The following is a 16,977-nucleotide window of genomic DNA, read 5'->3' on the forward strand; positions in this document are numbered from 1 at the left end:
ATTGCATTTTGGTACATCAGAATTACATTCATTTCCAATTAAACGCTACGTTTCCAATTAAACGCTGCGTTTGCTTTGCAGCATTGCATTGCAGAAGCAGTTAAGCTTTGAACACACCGAGAATGTTATTGCTCAAAATGTTACGCAGCGTCATCTGGATAGGTATTCAACAAAAACTCAACATTCACCTTCCTCTGCCATTTCTGTCAAGCCATCTACATATACAGTTTGACGCATACGTTGATAAATCCAACAAATGCACCACACCAAACGCACTGCAACTGCCTCTGCAACACAATGTTGCAAGGCAAAGGCAGTGTTTCATTAGAAATGAATGTAATTCTGGTGTAACAAAATGCAAAAACGATGTTGGTGTGTTCGAAGTGTTACAGCATGTTCTGTGTGGAGTTGGATTTATCGAGCATATGCTCAAACTGTATGCATAGACGGCTTGACAGAAATGGTAGCAGAAGGTGAATGTTGCACTTTTGTTGCACACATATCTATATGATGCTGCGTACTATTCTGCGCAATGACACTGTCGGTCTCAGCATGCATAGAAGTAGGCTACGTTGCCTGCTTGCAAGTGTGTGCTAAATGTGGGGATATTTCATAGTATTTCTGATGATCTTATCTCACCACCACCAATGAACCAATGGTTCAACTATCTAGAACTTAAGGATTCTTCTGCTGTTCCCATGGGAAAACCCTTTGATGAAGTCTTTTTGGTTCCAGGTAGAACTCCTGCGGTTACTATGTAGAATCCTTTAGGGTTCCATTACACAGAGGGTTCTACATGGAATTCAAAAGGGTTCTTACTGGAACCAAAAATACTTCTACCTGGAACCAAAAATGGTTATACCTGTAACTAAAAAGGGTTCTCCTTTGGTGAAAGCCAAAGAACCCTGTTGGAACCCCTTTTCAAGGTTTTTTACTAATGTGGAATTTTGGCTTCTAGAGTTCTCTTGCTGTTTAGGAGAATCAAGTGTTTTATGACACAAGTCAACATTATTTGGTATTTATTGTGAAAGCAAACCATAACCAATAAGATATTAAACACCAGATTGTGATTCCCCAGTTCTTGAATATTACTGGACCAGTGTTTGAGGCAAGATAAAATCCATGAAACATACAAATACAAATGCTAGGTACTACTGCCCACATCCGTTTTGCAACATTTCACACTAAAATCAACTAAAACGTACATATTTATTTTTAAGCTACATTCTTCTCATCATTGACATCAATTTTCATCAGCAATGACAAAAGGAAGACAAAAGAGAGCACACCACACAAATGTTCTACATTTCCATAGTTCAACAGATGAAAATCATTCATCAAGATGCTCCCAGAGATAGCAGGACATTCAGTATTCACTGAATGAAGTAGGATACCAATCCCCATTTACAATTTAATTAATAAATTATTCTATAGCACATTCAATTACATGATTAATTTAGACTATAGACTACTCCTGAATCTACCTTGTACAAATTATTTTGAATTTAAAAAAAAATGTGATTTAATCTTTATAAAACTAGGCAAGTCAGTTAAGAACAAATTATTATTTACAATAACGGCCTACCGGGGAACAGTGGGTTAACTGCTCAGGGATTTGATCCAGCTAGGCTACCTGCCGCCCATAATACCATAATCATTGAATGAAGTATCGTACCCATCCACATTTACAATATAATTTATCAATTAGATAAACAAGACTAGCACATACAATATTATTGTAAAATAGGCTACTCCTGTATCCACACTATAATAGGATAAGATTATGATTTCATTGGTCTTGTCAGGCATTATTTTAGGTCATCAATAGAAGTTGTATGTTGTACCTCGTTTCTATCCTTCAGGGGAAAGTAGTTATCTGAGGCAGACACTCTGGGGCAGCTATCTGGGGAAGACACTCTTGAAAATCCTGTCTGCCGCTTGTTGTGTGCAACAGATTCATTTCAATAATAACGTAAAAAATAAAATGCATAGGGCTAAAGCCGATAAATAAAAACTGTTGAACATATCCTGATGATAATTCTGGTTCTTTTAATCACATTCATCTCTCTGTTCCGCCTGTCTGCCTCCCTTTATATCTGTCTTGACTTGAGCTATTGTTAGTGAAGTTCAACATTGTATGATCACTGGGTCTAGCCAGAAGCTGTCGCTAGCGAACTTCCAACATTGCATCAACTAGCCTATTACAGCACCTCAGAGTTTCCTGGGCAAGTGAGCTCTGGACAGTCAGCCGTTTTTTTAGGAAATTTCCAATGGATATATGGGACCATCAAATCATGAAATTTTGCTCTTTCAGACGAGGCTTGTTGATTATCGAGGCCGGGAGTGTTGGAAGAATGTTTCAATTACTGAGGAATGGATATATTTGCAATGGATAAAAAAATACTTTGTTGACTTGTGTGAGGCAAAGATAAAATTACTGCTAGGTTATGCTTATTAGTAGTGTACGTGGTGAGTTAAGACAATCAAAAATCAAACATTGCCAAATGGGCACTTTCCTACATATGCATGCATTCTAGAGAGAGACGCACCATATCATCCTCACACACCCCTCCACTTTCTGGGAGAACTTGCACAATTGGTGGCTGACTAAATACTTTTTGCCCCACTGTAGATGTCCTAACCCACTTGCCAAAACTATAGTTTGTTCACAAGAAATTTGTGGAGTTGTTGAAAACGAGTTTTAATGACTCCAACCTAAGTGTATGTTAACTTCTGACTTCAACTGTATTTACGCCCAGGTGTCGTGATCTTTTCTGTTGGAATCCGGTCCGTCTGCTGGAGAGTCCATCCGAGTTCCTCTATCTCTTTCTGTTTCCCTGAAGATCAAAGTATTTTGTGGTTAGAATGGGTACTTCAGTGTACCATTCACAAATGTTCTCATGGAATAGAAGTTTTGTCAGTTGTCGGTATTCGGATCCTAGGTTTCCATAATTTCTAGCTGCGGACTAGTAATTAGTATCTAAGATTTTCCCTTATACTGTAGGGATTGATAGTCTCAGAGTTTAACAATTTCCCGCCGTGTAGCCAATGCTCCACCTGGTATGGTTAGGAAATCAATAACTATTCGCAATCACAGCTCACGCTGTGGGTATGCTTAGTCTTGGTACTCAAATGTGTGCCACCTCAGTTTACACCGAGGTATGCGTGGTCTGAAGAGGATTTCCTCAGGAGGGGGTTTTATTCGTAACAGTAGAAAAGGCCTGATCATGTCTGTGCTCACTGGGGCGGGCTAATGACTTAGTTAAACTTTAAAGGGAATTAAATTCTCTCACATTAAAGGTTTAACATCACATTACATGATTTCACAAATAGTTTCATCTTTACTCATTCATTTTATACAAGAATTAGATGCAAACACCATAACTGAGAAATGTACACATTCAGATTTATAGTTATGTGTGTTTCCTGTCCTCTCTGAGGTCACCAAATGAAACACACTCATCATAAACTTCCCTTAAGTGGCCACGGACCATTCCCACCTCCTCATAAGTGGACATTTTGTTTCATTTTCCCATAGTGGAAAAATGTTAGGAGTTCGGCCAAATGAAATCCTTTGTTCTCTCTGTGTCTTTCTCTCTGCATGACCAGGGGGAGAGAGTCTCCACCAGGAATTTACGACCTGAGATAACAGAACCTGGGTGTAGGAGAGAGTGAGAGAGGGGGAAGCCACGATCTATATCCAGAAAGGGCCACGTCATGATACTGTAAAGTAACAAAATGTGGAAAAAGTCAAGGGGTCTGAATACTTTCCGAAGGCACTGTATGAGTTATTGTGTTAGGTGTACGTATCCTGAATACAATTTATGTTTGGCTGTGTGGACTTGGAGACAGACAGCAAGATAACTATTGTGTTCTGTCAGCTTGTGTAACATTTTTATACTCAATGTTTAATAAAATATGTCACATTTTTGGACTACTGTGTGGCCCGCCTTCCATCCCATGCCCTATCCTAGAACCTGGTTGTGAGTGTGACACACACACACACACACACACACACACACACACACACACACACACACACACACACACACACACACACACACACACACACACACACACACACACACACACACACACACACACACACCCTCTCCCGGAATTGAGTCGATTCAGTAAAGGAAGTAAATCCAGTCCAAAAAGTCTCTGGGCTGATCGTAAAAAACACAGTCAGCTGTGTGATCGGAGTTTCCCTCAGAAACACTCATGTATTCTGTCTCGGGCTGTCTGACAGAGAAAACTGTCCCAAGTATGGCCCACTCTGCAGCAGGCCTACAGACCCCATCTGAGGATGAATGTCCCATCTGTAGGAGCACCCCAACGGACCCACATCACCCTGCTGCCTGTTCTCATGTGTGAGTCACCTCTTTTTATTGTCATATTCTCTGGTGTTATACTGCAGTGTGAAGCCTAATCTGTAACTTAATTTGTAGCCAGGTCTTTCTGTTCAAATTTAGTGAACGTAAAGTAGATTAAATTTCACACAGAAGCTCCTCTGTAGCTGTGAACTCCCAGAGATGATGGTTGGTTTATATCTCTAACCCCAAATAGGTCCAAATAGGTCAATCTTTCTAATGAAATGATTTCAGTATAAGGAACTCCCTCAAATACATGTTCTATTAGTTCTCTCCATTTCTATGAATAAAGACCATCAGCACAGTGCAAAGAACAGCCTCTGTGTACAAACTCAACATTATGTTTCTCCTTCACAGTGCTTTTCAATATCACTTGCGAAAAATTATAAACTACTGAGATGAGCTCAGATTATTTCTAAAAGAGACTAAATTTAGTTTAGGCATGTCAAATTGTCAAAGATGATATGCTATGATTTGTCCAATACCTTCATACTCTAAGTAATAAACAGATGATTTACTTCCACCACATATGCTGGTAAGTAACACAGGGGAATTTCCCCTCACATCACAAAAAATACCTGTCTCTAGCAAATACTATACTTATAGGGGAGAGTGGGGTAATTTTACATTTTTTTTTACATTCAGCATCACTCCGTCAAGGGAAATGTAGTATTCTTTCTACCAAAGAGATCTACATATATTTCAGGATATTGTGTATCCCTGGTAATAATCAGAATTCATATAAATATTACAGTTTTTAAAACATAGCTTCTGGTCTCTTGCCACAACTTACCTCGGGTACGGGGTAAATTGAGCCGCGGGACAGGATAAGTTAAGCCGCCTACAAATTTCTGTGCTGAATGAAACATTACCACTACCGTTTTAAAACCATGTCTATCTTTATTTCCCAAACACAATTTAACACAATCACAGTCACTTTTTACATAGGCCAGGCCCTGTTGTTACCTTTCATTTTGCCGGAAACAAGGGTGGCTCAACTTACCTCTTTGGCTCAATTTACCACTCTCACCACTATGTTAAACTCTGTTCTTAATGGCAATCAGAAGTAGACTATTAGAATGAGGATGAGAGTTCTTTAACTATTCCCTTCCATTCTTACGACTAGTGTAGTCTGGATTTATTACATAGCTGCAGTGTTAGTCAATAGCAGTTTCTCACAGAACAGGTTTGGTTCTTCCTGTAAGTGTTTACTTCATGACTGAAGAATGTGCCACTTTATCAATGGACAATAACCACAGCTGTGCATGTTGCTTATGCATTTCATTGAATGATGCACTGTAAAACTCAATCTTATGTTTTGTGTGTGTGTGTGTGTGTGTTCCAGGTTCTGTCGCCCATGTCTGACCCGTTCTCTAATGTGGTTACCCCACTGCCCTGTGTGCAGAGCTGAGGCGCAGGTTGATGACATCAGGCCTGTCAGAGTCAAGACAGGGACCATGGTCGTCAGGTTGGGTCAACCTCTACCTGGCTTGTCGGGACTTTCCACCCCAGCAACAAGATCTGTGGCAGGTGACGTCCAGAGGTGAATGACTGACTGGTCCAGATACAGCCAAACACACACAGCCAAACACAGAGTGTGCATGACATATTTTAGCATTAAATTCAGAGGTTTACAATTCATACATTGACAGTCTCAATAATGACCTTAAGGTTGACCAATTGAACACTTAATGTTTCTTTTTTAGCTATATCAAACTGCTGCAAATGGGCACTCAGACAGAAGGAAGGAGCCTGGCCAATCAGACCCCAGCTGTCACCACAGCCCCTCCCCTTCCCACTCCAAGACACCTCCACAGACCACTCTCTTCCTCCATCACTCCTCCTGCCCCAACCAATGATGTAGACCTATATATGTCTATGACTCGTAGACCCGCCCCAACACTCACCCCAACAGCTGGCACTACTGCACCTACCAGCCAACTTGCCACCCCACCTACCATCCGATCTGCCACCAAACCTACAATTACTCGTCCTGCCACAACCAATGTTTTATACATGACTATGGCTCAAACACCTGCCCCCACAGTCACTCCAACAGGTGCCACAACTACACCAGCACCTACAACCACAACTACCATACCTGCCATCACACTGACACCTACCATCACATCTAAACCCACCCCAACACCCCGCAACAGGGCTCTCTCCGCCCCAGGACGACAGCCTTTGGCCATCCCTCAGCGCACACCTTCCGCAGCGCAAAGACCCACCTCCATGCCCTCTACCTCTAACTCTGCTCGCCCAGTACTGGCTGCTCCTCCATCCCTCTCCTTCACGGATGATGGGTAAGTCAAAGTCACCATTGGTTTGTATGTTTCCATAAGTGTGCTTGTGTGGCGTTTAGAGTTATTTTGATTGTTGTACTGCATATTTGCTGCTCATTGTTGACTACTGCAGACTCATCATGAGAAATGAAACCTGATCATATGTCTCTTTTCAGTGACTTGTATGAAAACTTGCTGGGCTTGCAAGGCCAGTTAGTGAGGTAAGACTGTGCTGGTTAAGAGTGAATATTTACCCTTGTCTACAGTATTACATGTTTTATATTTTTCTCTTCAACGCTCACTCTGTCTCTATCTTTCTCTGTCTGTCTGTCTTTTCTCACTCTCTGTTTCTACCTGTCTGTCTGTCTGTCTGTCTGTCTGTCTGTCTGTCTTCCCTCCCTCTATCTCTCTCTGTCTGTACTCACTCACTCACTCACTCATTCTCTCTCTGTCTGTCTGTTCTCACTCTCTCTGTTTTTCTCTATCTGTCTGTCGGTTCTCCCTCTCTCTCTCTCTCTCTCTCTCTCTCAGTTCTGTGGTGAGGATGACGTTTGTCTGTCCGTTCTGCCAGGAGAGTTGCCTGGATGCGAGGGATCTGTGGATTCACTGCAATGGCAAGCATTACTATGACAACAGGCCCGTGGTCAGTGATATATTTGTAATGAATTACTATAAAGCTGTCAGTTGCGTCGTCAGTTGCTCTCAATCACTGGGTCTCAAATATGAGTTTATTTCATTTTATTTCAATTTTATTTAACCAAGATAATCCACTTCTTAACACTTGTCACTCACTCCAGGGATTCCTCGTCCATAGTCTCTACTCCTAGGAAGTTGTTGGCCAATTGGGATCAAACTTGGTTGCTCTGAGTGATTGTTGCTCTCTGGCATCCTCTAGGTGTGTCCAGTGTGCGTCTCTCTGCCTCATGGTAATCCACACCAAATTAGCAGGAACTTCATCATGCATCTGAACCTGAGACACTGCTACTATGCCGAGAAATACACGGTTGGCTACACACACACACACACACACACACACACACACACACACACACACACACACACACACACACACACACACACACACACACACACTAATAAGATGTTTCTTTGGTCCACAGAACACCCATCAAACCGACATGTTGAACTTGCAAGATGGCATTATTGAGTCTCTCCAGGATACCAACCTGAATCCCAGATGATCTTTATCGATATCAGCCGCAACATCAGTAATCTAGTCATTTAGCAACAACACACTCATCATGATTTGTATATTTTCATGCTAAAGCTGCTCACAGAATCGTTGGTAAAAATGGCAATGTTGTCGAACGTTGATTGTTGCAGCTGTTCTTTTCTTTCTTTTCAATGTATAAAATCATGCCCTGTTTACTGCATCTATCGAATGTATCAACTTTAATGGACATTTTCAATATCAGCTTTGATATACTTTTTCGTACAGTACCAATCAAAAGTTTGGACACACCTACTCATTCATGGGTTTTTCTTTATTTTTACTATTTTCTACATTGTAGAATAATAGTGAAGACATCAAAACTATGAAATAACACATATGGAATCATGTAGTAAGCAAAAAAGTGTTAAAGTAGCCACCCTTTGCCTTGATGACAGCTTTGCACACTCTTGGCATTCTCTCAACCAGCTTCACTTGGAATGCTTTTCCAACAGTGTTGAAGTATTTCCCACATCTGCTGAGCACTTATTGGCTACATTTCCTTCACTCTGCGGTCCAACTCATCCCAAACCATCTCAATTGGGTTGAGGTTGGGTGATTGTGGAGGCCAGGTCGTCTGATGCAGCACTCCATCACTCTCCTTCTTGGCAAAACAGCCCTTACACAACCTGGAGGTGTGTTGGGTCATTGTCCTGTTGAAAACAAATGATAGTCCCACTGAGCGCAAACCAGATGGGATGGCGTATCGCTGCAGAATGCTGTGATAGCCATGCTGGTTAAGTTTGCCTTGAATTCTAAATAAATCACTGACAGTGTCACCAGCAAAGCACCCCCACACCACTACTCCATGCTTCACGGTGGGAACCACACATGCAGAAATCATCCGTTCACCTACTTTTTTAAGACACAGCGGTTGGAACCAGAAATCTCAAATTTGGATAGATTTCTACCTTCTAATGTCCATTGCTCGTGTTTCTTGTCCCAAGCAAGTCTCTTCTTCTTATTGGTGTCCTTTAGTAGTGGTTTCATTGCAGCAATTCGACCACGAAGGCCTGATTCACACAGTCTCCTCTGAACAGTTGATGTAGCGAGGTGTCTGTTACTTGAGCTCTGTGAAGCATTTATTTGGGCTGCAATTTCTTGGGCTGGTAATTCTGATGAACTTTGAACTCTGGGTCTTACTTTCCTGTAGCGGTCCTCATGAGAGCCAGTTTCATCATAGCGCTTGATGGTTTTTCCAACTGCACAATTTTCCGGATGGACTGACCTTTATGTCTTAAAGAAATTATGGACTGTCATTTCTCTTTGCTTATTTGAGCTGTTCTTGCCATAATATGGACTTGGTATTTTACCTAAAAGGGCTATCTTCTGTATTCCACCCCTACCTTGTCACAACACAACTGATTGGCTCAAACGCATTAAGAAGGAAAGAAATTCCACAAATGAACTTTTAACAAGGCACACCTGTTAATTGAAATTCATTCCAGATGACCACGTCATGAAGCTGGTTGAGAGAATGCCAAGAGTGGCCTCCCGGGTGGCGCAGTGGTTAAGGGCGCTGTACTGCAGCGCCAGCTGTGCCATCAGAGTCCCTGGGTTCGCGCCCAGGCTCTGTCGTAACCGACCGGGAGGTCCGTGGGGTGACGCACAATTGGCCTAGCGTGGTTAGGGAGGGATTGGTTGGTAGGGATCTCCTTGTCTCATCGCGCACCAGCGACTCCTGTGGCGGGCCGGGCGCAGTGCACGCTAGCCAAGGTTGCCAGGTGCACGGTGTAGCCTCCGACACATTGGTGCAGCTGGCTGGGTTGGATGAGCGCTGTGTTAAGAAGCAGTACGGCTGGTTGGGTTGTGTATCGGAGGACACATGACATTCAGCCTTTGTCTCTCCCGAGCCCGTACGGGAATTCTAGCAATGAGACAAGATAGTAGCTACTACAACAATTGGATACCACGAAATTGGGGAGAAAAAGGGGTAAAAAAAAAAATAATTAAAAAAGAGAGAATGCCAAGAGTGTGCAAAGCTGTCAACAAGGCAAAGGGATTCTTAGAATCTCAAATCAATTTTTTCTTTGTTTAACACTTTTTTGCTTACTCCATGAGTTTTGATTATTATTATTCTACAATGTAGAAAACAGTTCAAATAAAGAAAAACTGGTACTGTATATTTAATATCCTTGTATATTCTTGACATAGAATAACTATAATAAAGAATATTGAAATCAAACCTATCGTGTGTCCTGGAGGATTATATTAGGCACTGATCCTTGAAGTCTACAAAACAACATTATGTATGTGTGTGTGTGTCTGTGTTTGTACGTGTGCATGCATGCACGTACATGTGTTCCTGTAACACTTACATAAGCTAATGGGGGACAATTAAACAATCAATAATAATAAATTTGACAGCAATTGAAGATATTTTATCTTAAACCATACATTTTACGCAATCTGCACAATCCTGCAAGCCTTGCAATTTGTTCAGCTTCTGTATAAAACCTAGCAAACACACACTCCACCCAGACTAAGGCTTGGACTGCTGCATATCGGTGGTCACAAACTGCACCCAGACTAAGGCTCGAATTGCTGCATATCGGTGGTCTTTGACCCCTTCTCTCTTCTTGTGCTTGTGATTACCGGCAGTCTTAGAGCCATGGCTTCTAAATGGATTGTTCTGGTCTTCAGTATGCTCTGGTGCTTGGTACGTTTCCTAGTCCATCACTAATGTAATTTCATGTAAAACACTATATTACCTAAATTACATTACATTGCTCTGACCAACTGTATTTTTGTGGTGCCTGATACAGTTACTGTATTTGTCATAATTTTGCTTTCTTTTTTTCTCAGTTTTGTGTGGTCACATTTCTAATCTTGTTACATTTTAGTGCAGACCTGTTGCATTGCTCTGTTTTCTCTTCCTTGTTTATCTGTTTTCTTGTTTATTGCCTGCTGTAGTCAGCATCATCCCGGCTCACAGGTGAAACAGGTGAGTGAAACCTCTTATTGTTGTTGTTCATAACTATGACTCATAGTGGTGGTAGAAATAATGTCAAGCAATTGTGTGCTGTGGTTGATTTAGACATTCTCTTACCTGCAGAGACTGATGTGGATGAGGGACACGGACACGACTGGGACATCTTTGACATCAATAAAGGTACATAAGAAAGTAACTTTATAACATGACTGTGTGTATAGATAGTATCTCTGTGTGCTGATTGTCTAACTCTAGTGTGTTCATTTGCAGAGGCAGGATTGGACCTGCTGGAGGGTGATATTGTAATAGATGAGGTGAGTTTGACAGCTCATCTTTTCCTTTACTTGAATAATGATATGGATTTCTCATAGCCTGCCAACAATATCTGGTCATCACTGATCACCATGAGGGTGTTGTGTCTGATTGCACTGATTGAGAGTGTGTGGTTCTCTCTGTTTAGACTGACAGCAGAAACACTATTCTTGGGGAGCAGTATCACTGGCCTCAGACTGTACCCTACTATCTGAAGGACAGCCTGGGTGAGAAATAGTACACTTCAATACTTCAAACATAGCTTTGGTAAAACACATTTAAATCAATCAGTGTGTCAAAATTCAACACAAAAATACATTTAAATCAGTGTGTCAAAATTCAACACAAAAATACATTTAAATCAGTGCAAAGAAATTCTATACAATTTTGAAATATATATTTCTCTGTGTGTGTGTGTGTGTGTGTGTGTGTGTGTGTGTGTGTGTGTGTGTGCGCGTGCGTAGACATAAATGCTAAGGGGGTGATTCTGAAGGCCTTCGAGCAGTACAGACTGAAGACCTGCATCAACTTTGTGCCATGGAAGGGAGAGAATAACTATATATCTGTGTTCAAAGGCACCGGGTGAGCGCACACGCATGCACACACACACACACACACGGACACCACAATGTCCGATACATTTTTGAACAATACATTTTTGAACAATTATAAATTATAATTCTATTCTTCCACTCTATTTTCCATATCTTTCTCTCTCTCTATCTCTAATAGAATTTCTATTTAAGGGCTTTATTGGCATGGGAAACATATATTTACATTGCCAAAGCAAGTGAAATAGATAAGAAACAAAAGTGAAATTAACAATAATAAATTAACAAACAAATGTCACAAAAGTTCCAAAAGAATAAAGACATTTCAAATATCATATTGTATATATACAGTGTTGTAACAATGTGCAAATAGTTCATGTACAAAAGGTAATATAAATAAACATATATGTTATATTTACAATGGTGTTTGTTCTTCACTGGTTGACCTTTTCTTGTGGCAACACGTCACAAATATTGGGATTGCACACTGTGGTATTTCACCCAGTAGATATGGGAGTTTATTTGTTTTCTAATTCTTTGTGGGTCTCTCTCCTTCTCTCTTTAGGTGCTACTCCTCAGTAGGTAACAGGCAGGTGGGGAAGCAGAAGTTGTCTATTGGTCGTAACTGTGACCGTCTGGCAACGGTTGAGCATGAGTTTCTGCATGCTCTGGGTTTCTGGCACGAGCAGTCCAGAGCTGACCGCGATGACTATGTCAACATCATGTGGGACCGCATCGAAGAAGGTAGCAATCAATCAATAAATCTGTATTAATAATATAAGATGACCGCCATGTTTTAGTTAATAGTATGTTAGAGATTATTTATATATAGCCTCACTGTCTGTAGTTGTCTATCAATCTGCTGGTGTGTCACCAACTAAATGTACTTTATACATATGCATTTCATTGACTGAACATTGCATTATTTCCCTTTTTAGGAAAAGAACATAACTTCCTGATCCACGGTGAGTCAGTGTCGAGTGCTCTGAACGTGCCCTATGACTACGGCTCTGTGATGCACTACAGTAAAACAGCCTTCAACATCGGGTCAGAGCCCTCCATCATTACTAAGATACCGAGCTTCATGGACGTGATTGGTCAACGCATGGAGTTCAGCGACAGTGACCTGCTGAAGCTCAACAGGCTCTACAACTGCAGTGAGTCCTCACCTGTCAATCAATATCAATCAAAAGTCCGATCAAAAATCAATCAATCAGCCAATAATGTACTGTAACTCAGGAGTTCATCAGACTGAACTTTAGTTAATGCTTTAACTTTATCAATATGTAATAAATATCTAGCTAATGAAGGTGATTACATAAGGATTGTCCAGCCAGGTAGTAGATTATCTACAGAAGAGTTACATAAAGCTGTTTTTATTGGTCTCTTGATTCTTACTTTCATAGACTAATGTGACCTTCCCTCTCTGTCACCCCATCTCCCTCTCTCCACAGCAACTTCCTCAACGTTCCTGGACTCATGCAGCTTTGAGAAGGAGAATATCTGTGGGATGATCCAGGGTCCTGTTGGGAAAGCTCAGTGGGAACACAGACACAGTGTGGCTGGGGGACCCAACACCGACTACACTAACATGGGCCAGTGTGATAGTAAGATATGCATACACGCATGCACAGACAGAAGCTTATGCATGCGCACACACTTTACTCTGATGCAAGGCCCAGAGACCATAGTCCTAGTGTAACATAACAATCATGCCACTATAATGGCACATCTACTTATCTGCTGTTCTCCTAAAGAGATAGAGAATGGCCAGGAAGGTCAATGCCCTCCAACGTGTTTCTTTGTTTGTCTTTTAAGATTCAGTGTAGGGACTTTGGTTGATTAGTTCTCAGAGGATCACAACATTGAATAACTCTGTAGCACCATAATGATAACATCTATTTGAGGTCGATATCATTAATATTCTAATTGGTTTTATAAAAGATTAAACATTTTCTCCCATTACAGAATATGCATATTTTTTGATCCATGATCAGTTTGTCTCACTCAAATGTTTTATTTCTGTTTCCAGGAAAAGGTTATTTCATGCACTTCAGTACTGTTAAGGGTAACCATGGGGACCAGGCCAACCTGGAGAGTCGTCTCTTCTACCCCAAGAGAGGTTCCCAGTGCTTGCAGTTCTACCTCCACAACAGCGGGGGTGCTGATGATCGACTGAACGTGTGGGTGCGGGAGTATGACGACGCCAACCCCAAAGGAAAACTGAGGCTCATCCAGAAAATCAATATCACAGGTTTGACATCACATCTCAGCTCATACAAAACAATGTTGTAGAACAGTATAGAGCAGGGGTATTCAAATCTTACACTATGAGGTCTGGAATACTGCTGGTTTTCTGTTCTTCCTGATAGTTAATTGCACCCACCTGGTGTACTAGGTCTAAATCAGTCCCTGATTACAAAGGGGAAGAATTGTAAAAAGCAGAGGAGCTGGCTTTGAGCTCCAGATTTGAATTTGAGGGGTATATGCTGACCACACCGCTCACGTTGCAAAATAAATGTACACATACATGTTATTCAATCATTGCACCCACACTGCTCATGCGCATCTGCGTAACCGGGCACTAAAATAGAACTTGGTTCTATTTGTGACGCTTGACGCGCTGCAAGTCCCATCTCTCCCATCTCCTCATTGGTTTTTAGGAGCATATACCCAGGTGCCATCTCATTTGTTTTTAGGAGAATATACCCAAGTGCCATCTCATTGGTTTTTAGGAGCCTATACTCACATTGGTGATTGAAAGATGAACTTGAGGTCCACACTCCAGTCCAATTGATGGTGGTAATGCACCTTAAAGTTGTTTGCTAATTCCCATATAAAGTTCAAAGAAGAAGAAGCCTGAAGGAGGAGAGATTATTAGAAACCAACTCGGTTTACCCATTTATCTGTGGATTAATTGTCAGAGTAGATCACCTTGTGCATTTCAGGTAAAATAACAACCCAATGTTTATATCCCAGGTCAAATTAGCTAACAGCAGCAAGCGAACTTGCTAAATTGCCATAAATGTTTGCTTATCAACCTGTACCCAAATTAATATAGTTGGTTCAGAGTTCATTTTGATATTTCACCTTGTGTGTCCTGATCGAGTCAGGTGTGGGGGGACAAAATCAACATGCGTGCGGTCTGCTCAGCATGTACGTTTATGGGGTTTGTGTGGATGTCTGTTTCCTTCGGTCCTACAGGTGGCATCAGAGACTCCTGGGAACTGTACCATGTGACCCTGGATGTGAAGATGAAATTCCGGGTTAAGTTTGAAGGCTTGAAGGGCACAGGGGCATCCACCGGAGGACTCTCATTGGATGACATCAACCTATCAGAGACAACCTGCCCGCAGCACATCTGGCGCATCCGTGACTTCGCCGGTCTCTTAGAAACCACACCGACAGGTGTGAACATCTACAGCCCACGCTTCCTGTCCCCCAGTGGCTACTCCTTCATGGTGAGTGTCACTATAGTAACAGAGTTGAGCCGTGAATTTTCTAATATCCCATAACTCTTTGCATAAATGTGGTAGAATTCAACAAAGGGACCAGCAATCCTAGCAATGACGCTGGTGCCATGAATTTGTTTATTTTGGGAAGCTGTCCTTCAGGGTGGCAGGTAGACTAGCAGTTAAGAGCGTTGGTACTAGTAACCGAAAGGTTGCTGGTTTGAATCCCTGAGTTGGCAAGTTGGAAAAATATACCGTTCTGTCGTTGAGCAAGGCAGTTAACTGCTCCCCGGGCGCCGATGACGTGAACATCGATAAAGGGTTAAATGCGGAAGACACATTTCAGTTGAATTAATTCAGTTGTACAACTGACTGGGTATCCCCCTTTCCCTTTCTGCATTTGAATACATCATTGTTGTCCTGGCCTGGTAATAATGAACTACCTAGGTGAGCGTGTACATCAATGGCCGTAGCAGCCCAGGTAGCATGGCCATCTACTTCCACCTAACCTCCGGCCCTAAAGATGACTCCCTCACCTGGCCCTGTCCATGGCATCAGGCCACCATGGCCCTGATGGACCAGAACCCGGACATCAGACAGAGAATGTCCAACCACCGCATGATCACCACCGACCCCAACAAGCTGTCCTCAGATGGTGAGAATGCGTACACAAAAAATGCTTACAGTATGCCAAATAATAGCATGCCATTGGCTCTCTGTCCTTCATAGAAGCTGCAAGGTCTTCCAATCTGAGACGAGCGTGAGGAGACTCAAATTAGACTAGAAACAGTTAGGGAGACAGGTGTGGGAGAACCTGAAGTCAAATTGTTTCTGTTGAAGATTTCCCTTCTCTCCCCCAGGCAATGATTTCTACTGGGACAATCCCCTTAAGGTGGGCAGTCTGGTAAACGGTTCTGATGGCAGCCAGTTCTACCGGGGGCCTGGTACCGGAACCAGCAGCTACCTCACCCACAGCAGGCTGAAGAGCAGGAACTTCATCAAAGGAGACGACGCCATCTTCCTCCTCGGTCTAGAGGGTAAGACATTACGTTCCCGTCGCTGGAGAAGGCTCTCAACCATACATTCCCAATCGTTCCTTAGCTCTAGTCCCAGGTCCGTTTGTGCCATCTTACAGTATAACAATGACTATAGCAGTTGGCAAGACAGAGAAACAGATCTGAGACCAGACTACCTTGACCTCTCACTCTGTTCTAAACCAGTGTTCTTAACCCCAACCTCTTCAGATGTGTCTGCACTGCTGGAGACCCAGCCCCTTCCTCATTCTGCTGTTCATCAGTCTGAGAAGAGTGCCGTAGTATCACCCAGCAGGGAGACCAACACGTCCACAGTGGTGATGGCTGTGTTCATGAGCTTGGCGGCGGTCATGTTTGTGGTTGCCATGGTAAGCGCGGTGTACACCAGGAGAGTGAGGAGACCGGAGAGTGACAGGGACGTGATCGTTGTGGAGAACATCTAGTACTGCGAGTGACAACCAACCTAAAATGGCTTCTTTACTTTTCCATTGGCAGATTGTTGAAAGTGCTACTGAAGAAACTAGAATATAGCCTAACAAACACTTGACTGCCTGAGGAGAATCAATAGATGGAAAATGTTAATTTATAGCTATCAATGCATTTTTTTTACAAACCAGAAGTGAGACTTGTTGTGGAATATCTTTACAGGAAAATCTGACAATGACCTTCCATCTCTTCATAAGAAACCGTGACCAACAATGGAAGATACAATGTATGTTATTGTAAGTGAAATTGATCCATTTTATGTAAAAAAAAACTAATAAAACAAACTAGTCTTGCTTCCAGTTTGCAGTTAAAACTACTACCATT

The 16,977-nt window shown here is 42.1% G+C and overlaps 2 protein-coding genes across 2 annotated transcripts; both read left to right on the plus strand.

The window, feature by feature from the left end:
- Window positions 1-4,150: 4,150 nt before the first annotated feature.
- Window positions 4,151-10,071, plus strand: LOC110522891 (uncharacterized). Its single transcript, XM_021601341.3, has 7 exons — window positions 4,151-4,373; window positions 5,719-5,916; window positions 6,080-6,679; window positions 6,835-6,879; window positions 7,190-7,301; window positions 7,554-7,661; window positions 7,777-10,071. The coding sequence occupies exons 1-7, from the start codon at window positions 4,225-4,227 to the stop codon at window positions 7,855-7,857; spliced, it is 1,293 nt and encodes a 430-aa protein (XP_021457016.3). The 5' UTR covers window positions 4,151-4,224; the 3' UTR covers window positions 7,858-10,071.
- A 238-nt stretch (window positions 10,072-10,309) lies between these two features.
- Window positions 10,310-16,952, plus strand: mep1ba (meprin A subunit beta a). Its single transcript, XM_021604491.3, has 14 exons — window positions 10,310-10,545; window positions 10,800-10,830; window positions 10,942-10,998; window positions 11,089-11,132; window positions 11,279-11,357; window positions 11,595-11,712; window positions 12,247-12,425; window positions 12,620-12,838; window positions 13,136-13,288; window positions 13,714-13,935; window positions 14,886-15,142; window positions 15,581-15,788; window positions 15,994-16,170; window positions 16,378-16,952. The coding sequence occupies exons 1-14, from the start codon at window positions 10,498-10,500 to the stop codon at window positions 16,608-16,610; spliced, it is 2,025 nt and encodes a 674-aa protein (XP_021460166.3). The 5' UTR covers window positions 10,310-10,497; the 3' UTR covers window positions 16,611-16,952.
- Window positions 16,953-16,977: the final 25 nt, after the last annotated feature.

This window comes from Oncorhynchus mykiss, chromosome 5 (genome assembly GCF_057628025.1).
Source record: "Oncorhynchus mykiss isolate SJ-2025 chromosome 5, ASM5762802v1, whole genome shotgun sequence".
NCBI classification, from domain to species: Eukaryota; Metazoa; Chordata; class Actinopteri; order Salmoniformes; family Salmonidae; genus Oncorhynchus; species Oncorhynchus mykiss.

Bases quoted from the DNA above. Each gene is read 5' to 3' on its own strand.
- LOC110522891 (XM_021601341.3), top strand. From the start codon at position 4,225: ATGTATTCTGTCTCGGGCTGTCTGACAGAGAAAACTGTCCCAAGTATG. The intron at 5,917-6,079 runs GTGAATGACTGA...TTTCTTTTTTAG, and splicing joins GTGGCAGGTGACGTCCAGAG to CTATATCAAACTGCTGCAAA. The intron at 7,302-7,553 runs GTCAGTGATATA...GGCATCCTCTAG, and splicing joins ACTATGACAACAGGCCCGTG to GTGTGTCCAGTGTGCGTCTC.
- mep1ba (XM_021604491.3), top strand. From the start codon at position 10,498: ATGGCTTCTAAATGGATTGTTCTGGTCTTCAGTATGCTCTGGTGCTTG. The intron at 11,358-11,594 runs GTGAGAAATAGT...GCGCGTGCGTAG, and splicing joins CTATCTGAAGGACAGCCTGG to ACATAAATGCTAAGGGGGTG. The intron at 13,289-13,713 runs GTAAGATATGCA...TTCTGTTTCCAG, and splicing joins TAACATGGGCCAGTGTGATA to GAAAAGGTTATTTCATGCAC.